At 42.1% G+C, this 17,280-nt stretch overlaps 1 protein-coding gene across 5 annotated transcripts; it reads left to right on the top strand.

The window, feature by feature from the left end:
* The first annotated feature begins 155 nt into the window (after positions 1–155).
* Positions 156–12,498, top strand: ZNF35 (zinc finger protein 35). 5 transcript variants are annotated; one of them, XM_017876301.1, is made up of 4 exons: positions 156–248; positions 2,620–2,938; positions 4,223–4,367; positions 10,400–12,493. In XM_017876301.1, exons 2-4 carry the CDS (start codon positions 2,747–2,749, stop codon positions 11,644–11,646), a joined length of 1,584 nt encoding a protein of 527 aa, XP_017731790.1. In that variant the 5' UTR covers positions 156–248; positions 2,620–2,746; the 3' UTR covers positions 11,647–12,493. The 5 variants fall into 5 exon arrangements, with proteins under 5 accessions (XP_017731790.1, XP_017731789.1, XP_017731787.1 ...); XM_017876300.1 differs by having other exon boundaries at positions 161–248; positions 2,623–2,938; XM_017876298.1 differs by having other exon boundaries at positions 162–271; positions 10,400–12,498.
* Positions 12,499–17,280: the final 4,782 nt, after the last annotated feature.

Here is a 17,280-nt window from a genome sequence, read left to right as displayed (position 1 = left end):
TGCCTGAGGCTCACTTAGAGCTTCCAACCGCACAATCCTCCTAAGCGCTTCGCCCCATCCCTGGTCTGGGGCGACACTGGACACCCATAGAGAGGAAAGCACCTCCGAGATTCCTAGAGAGGCCGGCTTGGCGACTTGGGGAGCCGGAAGCCCATCCCGAGACACTTCCTGTCCGGTCATTGTTCTCGTACCGGTGGGAGCTGAGGTCCCGGTCAGCCAGCCTCATGCTGCAGAGCCAGTGAACTCAGGTCGGGCTTCTCAGCTGCGAACAGTGAGTGAGATCGAAGCGGGTGGGCACGAACGTCGAGGGAGAAGGAGGGGCTCTCCCAGGGACCATGGCCCTAGGAGCGGCCCCTGCTTCCTTTCCCTGGGGACACCAGCCTTGTCTGTCCTGGGGTGGGTGAGTTCCCCACAGCCTCGGAATCCCGGCTGCCGCCCACCTGGGGCCTGGCCCGAGAGAGGATGGACCCAGACCAGCCAAGGGGCCAGACAGGTCCCAGGGACGGGGCCGCGAGGAGCCTATACGTGGAGAGAATGGATTGCCACGTTTGGAAATAGAGAAAGGACATTGAAAGGGAGCCATTGATAGAGGGCCCTGTGCCCTCTGGGACCAGAGGTCCGTCTGAATTTGATCAGAAGTCTGATGAGAGTACTCACAGTAGGCAGTCTTGCACATACACAAGGTGGAACTAGTCTTAAGGACCTGCATATCAGATTGAATTCGGATAGTGATGGAAAGAATAATCCTCCAGAATTAAGATTTGTCACAGGAATGAAAGTATTGCATTACTTAATAAGTTGACATGGGGAAAAGAATATGATCACTTCAATAGCGGCAACAGGGGATTGAATAAGATTTAGCACCCTTTTCCAATAAAACATTCAAAGGGGGATAGAAGGAAGAATTTCAGTCTCTTCATAAGCAATCAAACTAGTAAGGTTATTTTGCTCACAGGTTAAAAACAGAAACCCTGCCGGCTTAACTGTGATAAAGGGTTACTGTTAATTAGTGAGGGTATGAATTGGCATGGTGCTTTTGGAAAGCAATTTGGCAGTACATATCAACCAGCAAATCCTTGAACCAGTAATTCTCTGATTATTATAAAGGAATAATTCAGCAAAAAAATTATTTACAAAGAAAAACTTTTAAATATTAATAAAATGGAAAAGTAAACTTTTACTAAATAAATGGTTCATAAATAGGATATGGTTAAGTAAATGACAATATAGCCACAATTTAGAATACTATGCCAGAGTGAGGTAGTTCTATATGTGTTGTATTGAAAGATTGTTAAGACTATTGTGAAATACAGAAATTGAGTTAAAAAACAATGCAGGTTGCTGAACAGTGTATAACTGTGATGATCTAAAGTATGTTTTTGAAAAATAAGCAGTATGTGTGAAGGTGTACATATAAGTATGTAAATGCAGAGAAAATGGGTTAGGACTCCCATCTAAACTGATAAGTACTTTGTATGTGTGTGTGTAGTGTGTATAGGTTATATATTTAATTCTATGTATTTCTGTATTACTTGATCCTTTTTCAATGAAGATTTATCAACACTATAGGTTATTGTATAGCATTTAAAATAAGCATGAAGAGCCAGGTGTGGTGGCTCACGCCTGTAATCCCAGCACTTTGGGAGGCCGAGGCAGGTGGATCACAATGTCAGGAGATCGAGACCATCCTGGCTAACACGATGAAACCCCATCTCCACTAAAAATACAAAAATTAGCTGGGCGCGGTGGTGGGCGCCTGTAGTCCCAGCTACTCGGGAGGTTGAGGTAGGAGAATGGTGTGAACCTGGAAGGCAGAGCTTGCAGCGAGCCAAGATCACGCCACTGCACTCCAGCCTGGGAGACAGAGCAAGACTCCGTATCTAAAAAAAAGTAACAATAACCATGAAGAATGGCAACATGAAAGTAATCTTTTTTTAAATCTTAAGTGTAATATTTTATCTCACAGGACATTTGGAAGCTATGGAAAATGTAAAAATCAAACAAAAAAAATGAAAAGAACCTTAAAACTACCTGTAATTACACCACCCAGAGATAACTACCCACTGCTAACATGTTTGTATAAAGACTCCCAGTCTTTTTCTTGGGATCCTTTTGTTCACATTATTTTGTATCCTTGGCAATAAAAAATCTTTTGTTGTAAAATCCTTTTTTTAAAATGCTATGATGATAATTGTGAAAATATGTATCCCCATAGTCAAAACAAGAACTTATAAAATCATAATTATTAGTAGTATGGTTGGAGATTTCCCTTTGAAAGAAATATCTGAAATCTTAAAATGTATAGTGGTTATCTCTTTGGAAGTAGACCGAGATGGTTTTTCTTAGTCATTTGCTGCATTTTTTAAGTTTTTATAATAAAAGTATGTTAACTTTTAATCAGGAAAAAATCAATAAACATTATATAAAGCTGTTTGCAATGTGATTATTATGGGAAGACATTACATATTTACAGTCCAACCCCTTCATCCTGTGAGGGAGGAATAGAGGATTCCATGTCCTACAGTGGCCCCTGGCCAGGCACTGGTGAAATTTGCCAGTGTGCTAAGTGGCATCCAGCAAATCTCTCCTTGGTGCTAACAGTGTTTTCTGATTTCTCAGTAGGCAGTACTCATCTTGGCCCTGGGAAGAAACTCAAGAAGAAGCTTTTGAAACATAAAGCTTAGATGGGGTTTGACCTCAGCTGGGCAGCTCCCAGCTGTAGGAATTCCCCTGCTGAGCAGAGAAGATGACTGCAGAATTGAGAGAAGCCGTGGCCCTAGCTGCATGGGGCCCAGTGAAAGTGAAAAAGGAGGAGGAGGAGGAAGAAAACTTCCCAGGTCAGGCATCCAGCCAACAAGTGCACTCTGAAAACATCAAAGTCTGGGCCCCAGCGGAGGGTCTTCAGACAGGCCTTGATGGATCAGAAGAGGAAGAAAAGGTAAATTGGGGCCTGAGAGGAAGAGGGGAGGAGATACTTGAAGACCTCAAGGAGTTTAAGAGGGGACTCTGCCCCTCTACTTCCACACCTGGAATCTTATTTCTTGAGTATGATTCTAGCTTCCTGTCACTTGTAATAGGATAGAAATGTTCTCTTCTGATTGTGTTTCTATAAACCAGTGGTTCTCAAATTTTGCTACACAGAATCTGGAGAGCTTTTTATAAAATCTTGATGTCCATGCTGTATTCTGTTCCCATTAAATCATAATCCAAGGTCCAAGCACAGTGACTCACACCTGTAATCTCAGCACTTTGGGAGGCCAAGACGGGAGGATCACTTGAGGTCAGGAGTTCAAGACCAGCCTGGGCAACATTGCACACCTTGTGTTTTTCTATGCAGAAATACAAAAAATTAGCTTGGAATGGTGGGATGTGCCTGTAATCTCAGCTACTTGGGAGGCTGAGGTGGAAGGATTGATTGAGCCCGGGAGGCATAGGTTGCAGTGAGCCGAATTAACGCCACTGCACTCTAGCCTGGGCAACAGAGTGAGACCCTGTCTCAAAAAAAAAAAAAAAGAATCTAGGGGTGGGACCTGGGTATCCATGGTTTTAAAAACTCTTCAGGTGATTTCAATCAGGTTTTGACACTGCTAACCAGAGCTTCTAAAACTTGAATGTGCATAGGAATCACCTAGGGGCTCTTGTTAAAGTAGTTAAAAGTTCAGATTCTGATTGAGGATGTCTGGGGATGGTCTGAGATTCTGCGTTTTCTTTTCTTTTTTTTTTTTTTCGAGCTTATGGGTGATGCAGATACTGCTGCTGATCTTTGCACCACACTTTGACTCATGAGGCTGTACACTGTGCTGTCCTTAATGTTTCAAACGCACCCCTTACCATTACTAGTCAAATGAGGGCAGAGGTTCCCCCAGAGTCTTTCTGTAATATCATCATCAAAACCTTGCTGCTTTGTTCTTTAGATCCCACAAAAGTTCACTTGGAAAATTCTTCCCATATGCTCTCTCCTCTTATGTACTCACTGATAAGCTAGGTTTAGATTCTGGAGTGAGCAGTGAGGTGCAATCAAAGTAATAAGCAAGAAAGTAGCTGGCTTGCTTCTCTGCCCAACTCACCCTGGGGGTTGGAGGAGACTCTGGCTTCCTTTTCTGTTTTTAAAAATTGTTTTATGGCCTCCAGGAATAGATAATTATGTTCTCATTCTCAAAATTGTAATCACACTACCCCCTACCACCAGTTCCCTCTTAAACATGTTCCTCCTTGTCTCTAGGGTCAGAACGTATTCTGGGACATGGCAGTAGTGCTGAAAGCAACTCAGGAGGCACCTGCTGCTTCACCCCTTGGCAGCTACTCGTTACCAGGGACTCTGGCCAAGAGTGAGATATTGGAGACTCATGGGACCATGAACTTTCTAGGTATGGTTCAATTCCCTGATTCTGAATCTGACCATTGGGGTTTCTCAAAATCTTTTCAGAGACTGTGGTGGGCATCCAGTTTCCTAGGTTGACCAACAGAGTACTGAGGTATTAAAAGTGTCAAGGAAAGTTGGAAAGACAAATGCTACAATGCCTGTGCATTTGTTACAGGAAGTGGCTTATTTTGCACACAGGCTCAAGACACCAGACAAACATAGGTTTTGTCCCTAAAACCTGATCAACACCAATATGGCACCAGGTTCAAGAGGCTGAATAAGAGACCCAGGGCCAGCAAACGACCTGGAGTTTTACTAGATGTTTATGTACAGGTTAGACAGTCTAAAGGCAGTGGGCTGGGCACAGGAGAACCACACGCCCCAGCTGCACAGGCTGGGCAGGAGAACTGCAACCGCTTGCCAAAGGCATGCAGTTTATATAACATTTTCACTTAACACCCTCCCGCTAATGACCTCCACCTGGCAGCCTTAATTTAACACAAAACAAGGGGCCCCAATCCCCTTTAGGGCCCGTATTCCACTGAAAGGGGTGGGGAATGGATAAGGAATGGAGCTCCAGGTTGGCCACTTCTGGATTCCTTTGCTTGGAACTCCAAACTGTATTCAGGTGTGTCTGCCATACAAGCTCATTCTCAGGTTATGCTTAAGTTGTTGCCATCAGGTGTTTTTACCACACTATAGGCGAATTCCAAACTCACTTTTTAGTGATATTTATTGTTCAGTGAGTTTCATCTCTGTGCACACATGTAAGCACATGTCCTCTTTATGTGCTTTGTAGTTAGCATAGGTTAGTGAGCCTGCAAGAGATGCTAGTTGAGGTAGGATCAGTCAACTTTTGTGATTTTGAGCAAATGCCCTGGAGATGTTCTGTTTTCATAGATCTTTGTGCAAATTATGGAGAATTTTGAGCAGCTATGTCAACTATAATGATGTTCAAAACTAGGTCTTCATGGAGGGTACTGATGGCTTATCAACTTGTTCTCTCTAAGCTAGGACTAAAGAAAGGATAGTACATTCTAAAGATCTCACTGGCAGTGGCAGAAGCTTGCCTGTGGAGGAGTGACATATAAGTGAGGGTCAAGAATGCAGTATCCATGAGTCCTGTGTTTCAAAGCACTTATCGGAGATTGCCAAGCCCTATTCTTTTTATGAGTCTGCCAGATACACTTTGAACCCCCTCTCCTCCCTAACCAGTTCCTCAGGTATCTGGGGACCAAGTCACTTTCTTAAACCAGTGCTATGGGGAAGACGAGGATCTCCACCTAGATTTTCTTGTCTCATTTGTAATTATTCCCAAACTCTTAGCAGCTTCTGTTCCCCACTTTCTGCTTTCTGTTCCATTCTCTCTGGTGCATTCCCCTGCGTGTCACTTATTTTCTGTCTCTTGGCTTTATCAGCCATTCATAGTCTTAACCCCAACAGCTACACCTCATCAGGAATGGGCTCCCTTTCCTACTTTGCCTCTTACCTCAAGGCCATGTTCATACCCGAGACTTACCATTTTGTGCTGCCAGCTATTTCCATGGCGATGGCAGGAACACTGCCAACACTATTTCCATGGCGATATCAGCAGGCGATGGCGGGAACACTGAGCTTTATGTGTGAGAGACATCTGAGTGGTGTTGCTGCCCTGCCTCTAGTAACTCTGTGACCTTGAGTAAGTCCCTTCTCTCTCTGGACCTCCATTTCCTGTTCTACAAATTGGGTGTGTTCATTCATTAAGTATAGGATTCATTGGCGCTCTCCTTCCTGTGGTGCCAGGCAGTGTGATAGGCGCTAGAGATACAGAAATGAATAAGACACAACCTTGCTCCTTTTTTAGCTGAAGGAGAACAGTTTCATCATCATGATGAAATTGTATAATATACATGAAAGTGCTTTGGAAATTGTGATATGTTACTGGGTTTTTAATGTCTGAGCAAGTTTTAACTGCAGTTTTCATATTTTAATTAATGTTGCATTTATTAAAGTTTATTCATTTAAAACCAATTTTTAAGCCATTAAGCATAACTTTTTACTTCATCCATACATCTAGAAATATTTGTATAAAAGTGAGAACATTTGTATTTTTTCTTTAATTTATGTTCAGTTAAGTTTCAAATTTTACAGATTAAATTTTTTAAACATTTTGGCCGGGCGCAGTGGCTCAAACCTGTAATCCTAGCACTTTGGGAGGCAGAGGCGGGTGGATCACCTGATATCAGGAGTTCGAGACGAGCCTGGCCAACATGGTGAAACCCTGTCTCTACTAAAAATACAAAAATTAGCCAGGCATGGTGGTGCGTGCCTGTAGTCCCAGCTACTCGGGAAGCTGAAACAGGAGAATCACTTGAACCTGGGAGACAGAGGTTGCAGTGAGCCAAGATTGCACCACTGCACTCCAGCCTGGGCGACAGAGCGAGACTCCGTCTAAGAATATAAATAAAATAAAAATTTTAAACATTTAATCCTACCTGCTTATCAAATTTCTTTATATAAAGCATAATTGCAAATTTGATATCTTTAGTTCTTTAAAACATTCCAAACACCTAACTAAGCAGATTTACAAGTCTTGTAAATAAAATCTTGATAAACACACAGCTTTTATAAATCTAATGAATTGGACTTATAAATTTAGTAAATCAAATTACCCTTCTTATCTCTGAATATAGTCACCAGCTGAGGTGGCAGCCTCATATAGCATTTCAGGTATCTTTAAAAAAAAAAAAAAGAGTGAAAGAAAAGTATTGATTTCAAAACTATGGCTATGCCTGTGTTCTAGTTGGTCACAAATTAGTTTTGGTTTAGTTTTCATTATTTCTGTACTTAATTTAATTTCTCTAGAGCTACAGTAATCCTACATGTTTTAAAAAAGGAAAAATACCATTTCAGGTAAACCAAGATTATATACCCGGATTATTTGCTGATTAATCTTTTTACCCAAAGAAATTTGAACTTGACTAACACCAGATGGACCCTAATTCTCTTTTCTTAGGCACTTGTCCAGACCCCAGGTCTTACTCTACTCAGTGATGAATCACTTGCATGAAAACCTTCTAGGCTACAGTTGTACCTGGTTTTGTAATGGTTTTGACAGGAGACATCATTCAGATAGAAGGAATTGTTTCCATTATTGACTGTAATCAGTTTAGTAGTTCCCACTGATCTTCATTTTTCATGCCCAACATTCTAAATCTCCCAGTAAGGAGGGTAGGAGTGAAGGTCAGGGAGATAGTGCAGCTATGAACTAAAGTTTTCATGGGCTCTGTTTCTGTTGGAGAGATGCCCAGCTTGGGGATGGGAGGCCCAGGTGTCAGTGATGGGGAGTTAAAGCAAAAGAGGAGGTGAAAAGAACCAAGGGAGGAGATGTTAGATGGGAGAAGAATAAAGTGGGATGTAGGAGGAGATGTTAGATGGGAGAAAAATAAAGTGGGATGTAGGTGTTAAAGTAACAGTAAAGAACATAAAGAGAAGAAAGCAGTCAGCAAAAGAAAAACAGAAGAGGCATGAAACTGTATATGGAAAAATTCAAAATATTTCACACAAAAAATTAAAAAATAGGAGAGGAGAGAGATGAAGAGTCAGTAAGGGGTCAAGATAACAGGAAAAAATAGGAAAGCAACAGCAGAAGAAAAGATAGAAGAGCAAGTAAACTACAGAGAGAAAAACAGTACATTTTTAAAAAGCAAGAGAGAGCAGAACAGTAGGAATAGAAATAACCAGAAAAGTTTAGCGTTTCAGATTTTTTTTTTTTTTTCATATGAGTTTCACTCTGCCGCCCAGGCTGGAGTGCAGTGGCATGATCTCGGCTCACTGCAACCTCCACCTCCTGGATTCAAGTGATTCTCATGCCTCAGCCTCCAGAGCAGCTGGGATTACAGGTGCCCGCCACAACACCCAGCTAATTTTTTTGTATTTTTCCTAGAGACCGGGTTTCACCGTGTTGGCCAGGCTGGTCTCCAACTCCTGACCTCAGGTGATCCATCTGCTTTGCCCCCCCCAAACCAAAGTGCTGGGATTACATGAGCCACCGCACCTGGCTTTTTTTTTTTTTTTTTTTTTTGAGATAGAGTCTCGCTCTGTCTCGTCCAAGCTGTAGTGCAAGTGCAGTGGTGCAGTCTCAGCTCACTGCAGCCTCCACCTCCCAGATTCAAGCAGTTCTCCTGCCTCAGCCTCCCAAGTAGCTGGGACTACAGGCATGCACCATCACACCTGGCTAATTTTGTATTTTTAGTAGAGACGGGGTTTCACCATGTTGGCCAGGCCGGTCTCAAACTCCTGACCTCAGGTGATCTGCCCAACCTCAGCCTCCCAAAATGCTGGGATTACAGGGGTGAGCCACTGCAACCTGCCAGCATTTCAGATTTTTATTGTTTGTCATATCTGGGGCTCTTCTATATCCAGCACTTGGGCATTTCTTTCCTCTGACACTGCTCATCTTGTGTGAACGATTGTGATAGAATTTCGGATTACCATAGTCTTAACCAGGCAATCAAACCAGGCTGTTTTCCTGCCCCCAATATTGCTTTGTACCACTCCAACATCCTTGTCCCACCCACTCATATCATTGGTTGGATGGTCATCCTGTAGGATATTTCCCTCTCATGGGTGCTAGTCTCCCCACTGTGCAGTAGCAGCAGTTACAACCTGAAGCTCACAGCACCACTGCTCATTTCTGAGCTGACATCACCAGTGGGAATACCTCCCTCTTCTACAGGCTTGCCACCCATTCCTGTTACCCTTTATTTCACTTGCCTTATTTCTTGAGCTTGGTTTAACTGACAAACACTTGTTAAGGGTTCACTGTGCCAAAACTGGGTTACATGGTTGCACATTTCAAGGTCAAGGAAAGTGAGGGTGCAGAGGAGACAAACGTAAAGAACTAGGATGTTACTGATAGCAGGACTCCTTTTTGACACCATTAGATTCTGAAGCAACGTAAAGCATCCAGAGACTAATCAGTGTCATAAAGCTTCAGGGTGTTTTGATGTTCTCATGTTATTTTCTGGCATTGTGGAGCAGGCTATGCCATAACTGAACAAGGTCAGCTTTCCTTGACACAATGCTAAGCTATTCCTGTGACACAAGGGTAAGAGTTTGCCATGTACGGTTTCTTTTTTAATTCTCCTAGTGTAGCTGTCTATCGCCATAGCAACTCCCCTCCCCTGAGCATTCATCTTTCCTTCTGACCCCTCACAACATCATCAGTCAGCCTGAAAGTTGCTGCACACATTCAGAACACTGACTGTATTCCAGACAATGCCTTAGTAGTTGACATAGAGTAACTCCATTAATATACTCACGGCCTTATGAGGTAGATACTATTAGTATCCCTGTTTTAGAGATTGGGAAACTGAGGCACACAGGAGTTAAGTAGCCCAAAGTCATGCAGCTAGTTAGTGTCAGAGCAGAGATTTGAAACCAGGCAGTCTGGCTCTAGAATCCATGTTCTTAACCTATATGCTGCAGGACCTCACAGCATTTCATATGCTTTTGGCTGCTGTGGCTATCTTGGCAGCCAATGTTATGCTTTCTGTCCATGCTTATCCTTTCTTTGATATCCAGTATTCTCAGACACAGAAACCTTGGTCACAGGTAGCAAATCTCCCTAATTAACTGGTGGGTTGTAAGCAAATCCACACTAAGTAGCTAAGGTAAGAAGGCAAGCCTAGGGAGAGGCTTGTGTCCTTCATAACTGGTCTTCATTGCAAGGGCAGTCATCATACAGCCAGGAGGAGCACTGTCTGGAGATTGGGCCTCCCTGGCATGAGGCAGTGGGGTTAAGTGTCTAATGGAGGCAAGTGGAAGTGCTGAAAAGACCATGAGTCAGTGGATTCTGCCGTAGGTAGAGGAGGGCAAAGCCCCAGCTGAAGAACCTATGGAGGAGAGGTAATATGTGATGGGATTCTTTTTTTTTTTGATGAAGTCATTTTGTGGAGGTGCTGAGATCACATACTTCCTTTTATGACTTGATGATCCTATTGTTTTTCTAGGCCAGAGAAAGCTAACATTTGTATTGTCTGTTTCTTGGTTCAGGTGCTGAAACCAAGAACCTACAGTTACTGGTTCCAAAAACTGAGATATGTGAGGAAGCTGAAAAACCCCTCATCATATCAGAAAGAATCCAGAAAGCTGATCCTCAAGGACCTGAGTTAGGAGAAGCTTGTGAAAAAGGAAACATGTTAAAGAGGCAGAGAATAAAGAGGGAAAAGAAAGATTTCAGACAAGTGATAGTGAATGACCATCAGTTATCTGAAGGCTTCAAAGAAGAAGAAAACCAGAAATGTAAGAAATCTGGGGGAAAATACAGCCTTAATTCTGGCGCTGTTAAAAATCCAAAAACCCAGCTTGGGCAAAAGCCTTTTACATGTAGCGTGTGTGGGAAAGGATTTAGTCAGAGTGCAAACCTCGTTGTGCATCAGCGAATCCACACTGGAGAGAAACCCTTTGAATGTCATGAGTGTGGGAAGGCCTTCATTCAAAGTGCAAACCTCGTTGTGCATCAGAGAATCCACACTGGACAGAAACCTTATGTTTGCTCAAAATGTGGGAAAGCCTTCACTCAGAGTTCAAATCTGACTGTACATCAAAAAATCCACTCCTTAGAAAAAACTTTTAAGTGCAGTGAATGTGAGAAAGCCTTTAGTTACAGCTCACAACTTGCTCGGCACCAGAAAGTTCACATTACAGAAAAATGCTATGAATGTAATGAATGTGGGAAAACATTTACTAGGAGCTCAAACCTCATTGTCCACCAGAGGATCCACACGGGGGAGAAGCCCTTTGCCTGTAACGATTGTGGCAAAGCCTTTACCCAGAGTGCAAATCTTATTGTACATCAGCGAAGCCATACTGGTGAGAAGCCATATGAGTGTAAAGAGTGTGGGAAAGCCTTTAGTTGTTTTTCACACCTTATTGTGCACCAGAGAATTCACACTGCAGAGAAACCTTACGACTGCAGCGAATGTGGGAAAGCCTTCAGTCAGCTCTCTTGCCTTATTGTCCACCAGAGAATTCACAGTGGAGATCTTCCTTACGTGTGTAATGAATGTGGGAAGGCCTTCACATGTAGCTCATACCTACTTATTCATCAGAGAATTCATAATGGAGAAAAACCTTACACATGTAATGAGTGTGGGAAGGCCTTCAGACAGAGGTCGAGCCTCACCGTGCACCAGAGAACCCACACTGGGGAGAAGCCCTATGAATGTGAGAAGTGTGGTGCAGCTTTCATTTCCAACTCACACCTCATGCGACACCACAGAACCCATCTTGTTGAATAACAAGTAAGGAAGAGGAAGACCTCCAGCATTGGTCATAACCTTCTGCCTCCCTAATGAGACACCTCTTTGCTGTTTTCTTCCTCCTCTATAAAAGTGAGGGCTATGTCCTTAAAAGTTAAGAGTTTTCAGGAATGCAGCACAAAACACAAGAAAAGCATTTCAGAGGCTAATTTAAAGAAAACAAAAAGTAAGCACCTAAAGGCAAGGACTTTGTTTTAACTGTACTTTAAGCGGTCATGTTTTCTGAAGTGGAATGTGACTTTCTTACGAATGGGTCATACAAAGCTAAGTGGTAATGATGCCATTTGGGGAAAGGTCTTTTTTGCTTAGTTTTGTTTTTTAAAACTCTGATGATTGCTTGAGCAACAGGAAGGTTATCTGCCTGGTTGAATTCTGGTTGAACTGTGTATTCTAATATTTCTGGTTAAGTGGTGACTAGGTAAGGAAACCACTTGGGGTATCAGTCCAACAATTCACTTATGAACGTTTATAAGCTTTCCATTTCCTAGGTAATTTTTTAAAAGTCAGTCAAAACAAAAAAAACTTCACTGAAAATGGACAGAAATAGGAAATGGACTTTTTCCTTACTGTCTATACCTCTTGAACCTTGGTATTGTAAAGATCTGGGGACCTCTGAGTCTATTCTGACCACTCCCTAGTCTGCATGGCCAAGCACTCAAGGATTGATGGACACCACACACCAGCTATATTCATTTGCCAAGATCAACAGCTCCTTCTCCAAACAACTCTAGCCCCCAATTCCCATTACATTCCATTTGGGTGAGATGCAACTAACAACCCCTTCCTGGATAAAGGAGTCAAAGAATAAAGCTTGCCTAGAGGCATGCCCCAGTTGTCTCTGCTGTCATTCTGCTCAAGTCCAGCCAGGGGTCTCAGTTTGGGTTTCATTCTGACATTCTGGATGGTGTTCAGAAGAAATGGTGGAGCTCTTCTCATTCTGAGAGGACCTAAGAGGGAAAGTGAATGGAGAGGGGAGGTGGAAGTAAGATTCCTAAGGTCTTAATTTGATTTTTTGAGAAATTCAGAGGTGTTGGAATATGAAAACTTTTAGAGGTATGAAGAAACTGGCTAAGGTAAGATACCTTTGTTACCATTGAGCCTTTACTCCTGGAAGAATGGTTTATTAAACTATGCAGTAGGTAATAATGTAATAATATTGCCTTGTATTTATATAGAACTTTTATTCTTTGTTGTGTACCCTTATGTATTGACCATGATACCTGGCATGTATCTCACGCATTCACATAGATCACTACTTTAGTCCTTACAACACTGAAAGAGGTGGTTGCCTGTTTACCTGAGAATGGTCATTTAGTGCAAGGCCAAGTAACAAGTGACAGCTTATATCCAAGTCCAGGATCTGAATCTAGATTCTCTGTTCTGCCATGCCACTTGCCTCACTATCTGTAATCCCAATGCAGACCTGTGGAGGAGACAAAGGGGTATATAGTCCCATTTTTCAGGTGAGGAAGCTCATGTGACATATTTTGGGGAGTGCCTTAGGCACTGTGACCAGAAATCAGCAAACCTAAGACTATTTGGTCTCCTGATTTCTGGCTCTGTCCCTCCACGCTGTTCCAATGCCTCAGGGCATACAAGAGCATTTATCATAAATGCTGAGCCTGATGCAGCTCTTATGCAGAAGTCCCATGCATTTATTATCACATTTCTGTAAGACTGAATATTAATCACATAGTGTTTTCTAGTTTATAGAGCACTTTTCTTGGTTTGTTTGTTTTTTGTTTTTGAAATGAAGTCTTGCTGTGTTGCTTAGGCTGGAGTGCAGTGGCACGATCTCAGCTCACTGCAACCTCTGCTTCCCAGGTTCAAGTAATTGTCTTACCTCAGTCTTCTGAGTAAATGGGACTACAGGTGAGTGCCACCACTCCTGGCCAATTTTTTTTTTTTTTTTTTTTTTTTTTTTGAGACGGACTCTTGCTCTGTTGCCCAGGCTGGAGTGCAGTGGTGCGATCTTGCTCACTGCAACCTCCGCCTCCCGGGTTCAGGTGATTCTCTTGCCTCAGCCTCCTGAGTAGCTGAGATTACAGGTGCACGTCACCACCCCCGGCTAATTTTTGTATTTTTAGTAGCCACGGGGTTGGTCAGGCTGCTCTTGAACTCCTGACCTCGTGATCCACCTGCTTCGGCCTCCCAGAGTGCTGGGATTAAGGAGTAAGCCACTGTGTCCAGCCTTTTTTGTATTTTTAGTAGAGATGAGGTTGCACTACGTTGGCCAGGCTGGTCTCGAACTCCTGACCTCAGGTGATCCACCTGCCTCGGCTTTCCAGAGTGTCAGGAATACAGGCACGAGCTACCATGCCTGGCCTGCAGTGCATTTTCACATACAGAAGGCATACACAAGAAAGCTTATTAATTTCCTTTTTCCTCCCTCCTCTATTTTTTTGTCAAAACATATGCAACTTATTTTTGCAGTTTTGCTCTAAATCATAGAGACACAAATACAAGAAATCAAAAGGATTCAAAAGTAGGATCACATACTCATGCCCTCACCAATCGCAACAGTGACTATTGCAGTCTCCCTGATGGAATGGAGAGACCCAAAGAAACCACCACCTGTCTCTGCTGAGAGTAAGAACAAGTTAGTTTTTTTCCCCTGCCTTATCAGGAAACAGAATCTCAGGAGAGCATGTCTGAAGATTTGAGATAACTCTGTGACCTTGACCCACCAAGAGACCGAAACTACTTTGCTGAAAAAAATACCTGCTGGGATTTATGACCATTAAGACAGTTAAACCATTCTATCATATTTGTTTATCCTCATAATTGAATAGTCAGTTATGGAGGATTGTGATTTTCACTCATAGGTAGTTCGGAAAAGCTACCCAGACGATTATGATGCAAAACTAGGTTTGAGATTCACTGACCCAACCTTGCAGTAAAGCAGTGGTTTTAAACCTTGGCTTCATGTTAGAATCACCTCGGGCACTTTTTAAAAATTTCCATTTCTAGACCTCAGTATTTTTTTAAAACTCTGGAGGGGATTACAATGACAAGCAAAGGTGATGAACCACTATAGCAAAAAGTAAAGGCTGCAGGTCAAGAATGTGTGTGATCAAAGGTGGAGGGGGTGGGGGTTGCTCCAGGATAAGAATCTGTATGTGCAAAGCATTCTATGTGTTTTTAGCAGAACAGAACACTTACTTTACACTGGCTGCACTAGGTGTCTATCAGTGCCTCTGCCAACCATTGGATGTTAAAGGATTCTGCCACCTAATTTATTTTATTTGTATTTAAGTGAATATACCAGACATTTATGTGAGCAAACCAAGTTTTACATAACATACTTTTGGTATGTATTATGACTTTTTACATTTCTACTTGGATTTCATCTCCAGATCTCAGTTTCCACAAACCTGCATCCAGGTTCAGGGCTTCTGATTCTGCACAAATCATGTGAGCCAAGTGGATTGATTACTAGACAGATCAGATCCTTCCCCAGCTAATAACTCTCCCTCCTGATTCCAGCCCTGAAAATAAATTGCAGCCTGCCATTTTCTTTATGGTTTATAATAAGAGAGGAGTGACCACCTTTTGTCGGTTTGCTTAGTTTCCTATTCTTTGGACTCATCTCCCATCTTTTTTGGGTAGCCTTGCTAGGAGTGGTTGGGAACTCTGAAGCCCCATTTTCCTAAGTTGCTGTGAGCTCTCAGACTTTTAGCTGTCAGGCTAAGAGCTCTGTTGCAGGCCTAGTGATTGGCATTAAGAGTAGGGCCAGGAAATCTGTCCTCATCCTCAGATGAGACCAACAGATATGTATTAAGTGGAGCACAGTGATGCAAAACTGATGGTGAAATCACAGTACTCTGGGAGCACAGGAGAAAGACTTCAATCCCTAACACACATAAAGTTACACACTCAAACACAGCCATAAATTCCTCGAGGCTTAGGAAGAGGTGACTTTGGACAAAGCTAATTGTTCATCTCCTCTGTATCCCCTCCCTTTCTCAGGTAGTTGTCCCTCTCCCACATCTGTCACCTCTCCACTTGCTCATCCATTGTAGGCACTGCAACCTTTCTGGGGTTGCAGCCCCTTTGGGAATCCAGGGGAGATTGTGGATCCTCTTCTAAGAAATGTACTTTGCGGATTAAATCTTGTGCTTACTTGGAGGTTATGCAGGCTTCCTGAAGCCAATACATAAATCTAGGGCCTAAAGTGTAAACTGGGGATGGATTACATAATCACCAGTGACTTTTTTTTAAAATGAGGTTAGGTTTCAGAATCGCTAAGAATGTCGCCCAGACACATAACCTTTAAAATTTGTTTTTCTCTTGGATTCCTTCCCTCATCAAATGACATTATCTCCACCACCTGGGGCACCCAGATTGAATGTCCAGAAGCTATTTCTGCCTTCCTAAGCATCATTCATTACAAAAACATTTTGTGTTCCCTTTGTGGTGAACGTCGTGCTAGATTCTGGAGTGCCAACGCAAACCTGGTCCACTAGCCCTGTTGTCATGTCTTGTTATGGGAAAAATATCAGGATCCATAACATGATTTACTGAGCTCTTCATAATCGCTTTCCAGCCTCATCTCTTCACTCAGGCACCTTTTAGTGCAGCCTAGAAGCACGTGCTTGCTGTCCTCTGTGCCTTTGCTCACACTTTTCTCAGTGCCTATAATACCTCATCATTACTTCCCACTCAGTCCCCTTCTATTTTTGTAAGCTTAGTTTCTTCTAATATTTGGTTCAAGTTCCATCTCTGGGAAACCCCTGACTGCCTTATGGCCAAAGGCATATTCAGAAGTATATTTATTGATATGCATATATGAGTGCATGATATGCTATGTATCCAGAGATTTACCTTTTTGCTTTAAAGTGAAAAAATCTGGATTAAAAATTATGTATATAATACAGTTCTCATGTACTGTTGCTGTTATATATAGTATATACTATTTAAAAGTATATGGATAAATTACCTAAAGGAAATAAGAAAATATCATAAGTGGTTAAATGACTTGCAGCCATACAGATGGTTAATTCCAGGCTTAGCTTCAAACCCATACTCTGGATAATAGGATTATGGGTTACTAAGAGGGGTTTTGTTTCTTTGTTTGTTTTAGTAATTTCTGTATTTCTATAAGGAGCAAGAATTTTATAAAAATAAATTATTATATTTGCATATCTAGTTTATTATATTAACTATAAACCATATCTCAATTCTCCATTTTGTAGTATGTTGGAGGGACCCTTCCCTTCCTTTCTCTTTCCCTTTTCCACATTGTTGTCTCTTACATTATCAAGTCTGATAATTCTTAAATTCTATTCTGTAACCAGTTAGGATTTTATGGTTTATTGATAGATTTCAAAAGCTGAAAATAAACAGCATGAACATTATTATGACCATGTGAATATTGTTGACTGCAGATCTTAGCTTACTGTGTTTATATTTCCTTTTGGGATCAGCTTTTTGTTTTTACTGAAGTTTCTACTTGCCTTTCTTTTTACCTTGTACTGGTTGCTTTCCACACACTCGCAGTCATCTTCAAATTCTCCATTCAATTAAATACTCTGTTGAATTCACTTCTTTTCTCGCTGTATAGTCCCCTTTCAGCCTCCTGCTCTAGTCTGTTTTTGATGCCCTTTCTGCCTA

The sequence above is a fragment of the Rhinopithecus bieti genome, unplaced genomic scaffold (assembly GCF_001698545.2).
Source record: "Rhinopithecus bieti isolate Rb0 unplaced genomic scaffold, ASM169854v2 scaffold_9581, whole genome shotgun sequence".
Lineage (NCBI taxonomy): Eukaryota > Metazoa > Chordata > Mammalia > Primates > Cercopithecidae > Rhinopithecus > Rhinopithecus bieti.
This window is presented reverse-complemented; position numbering and strand designations above follow the sequence as displayed.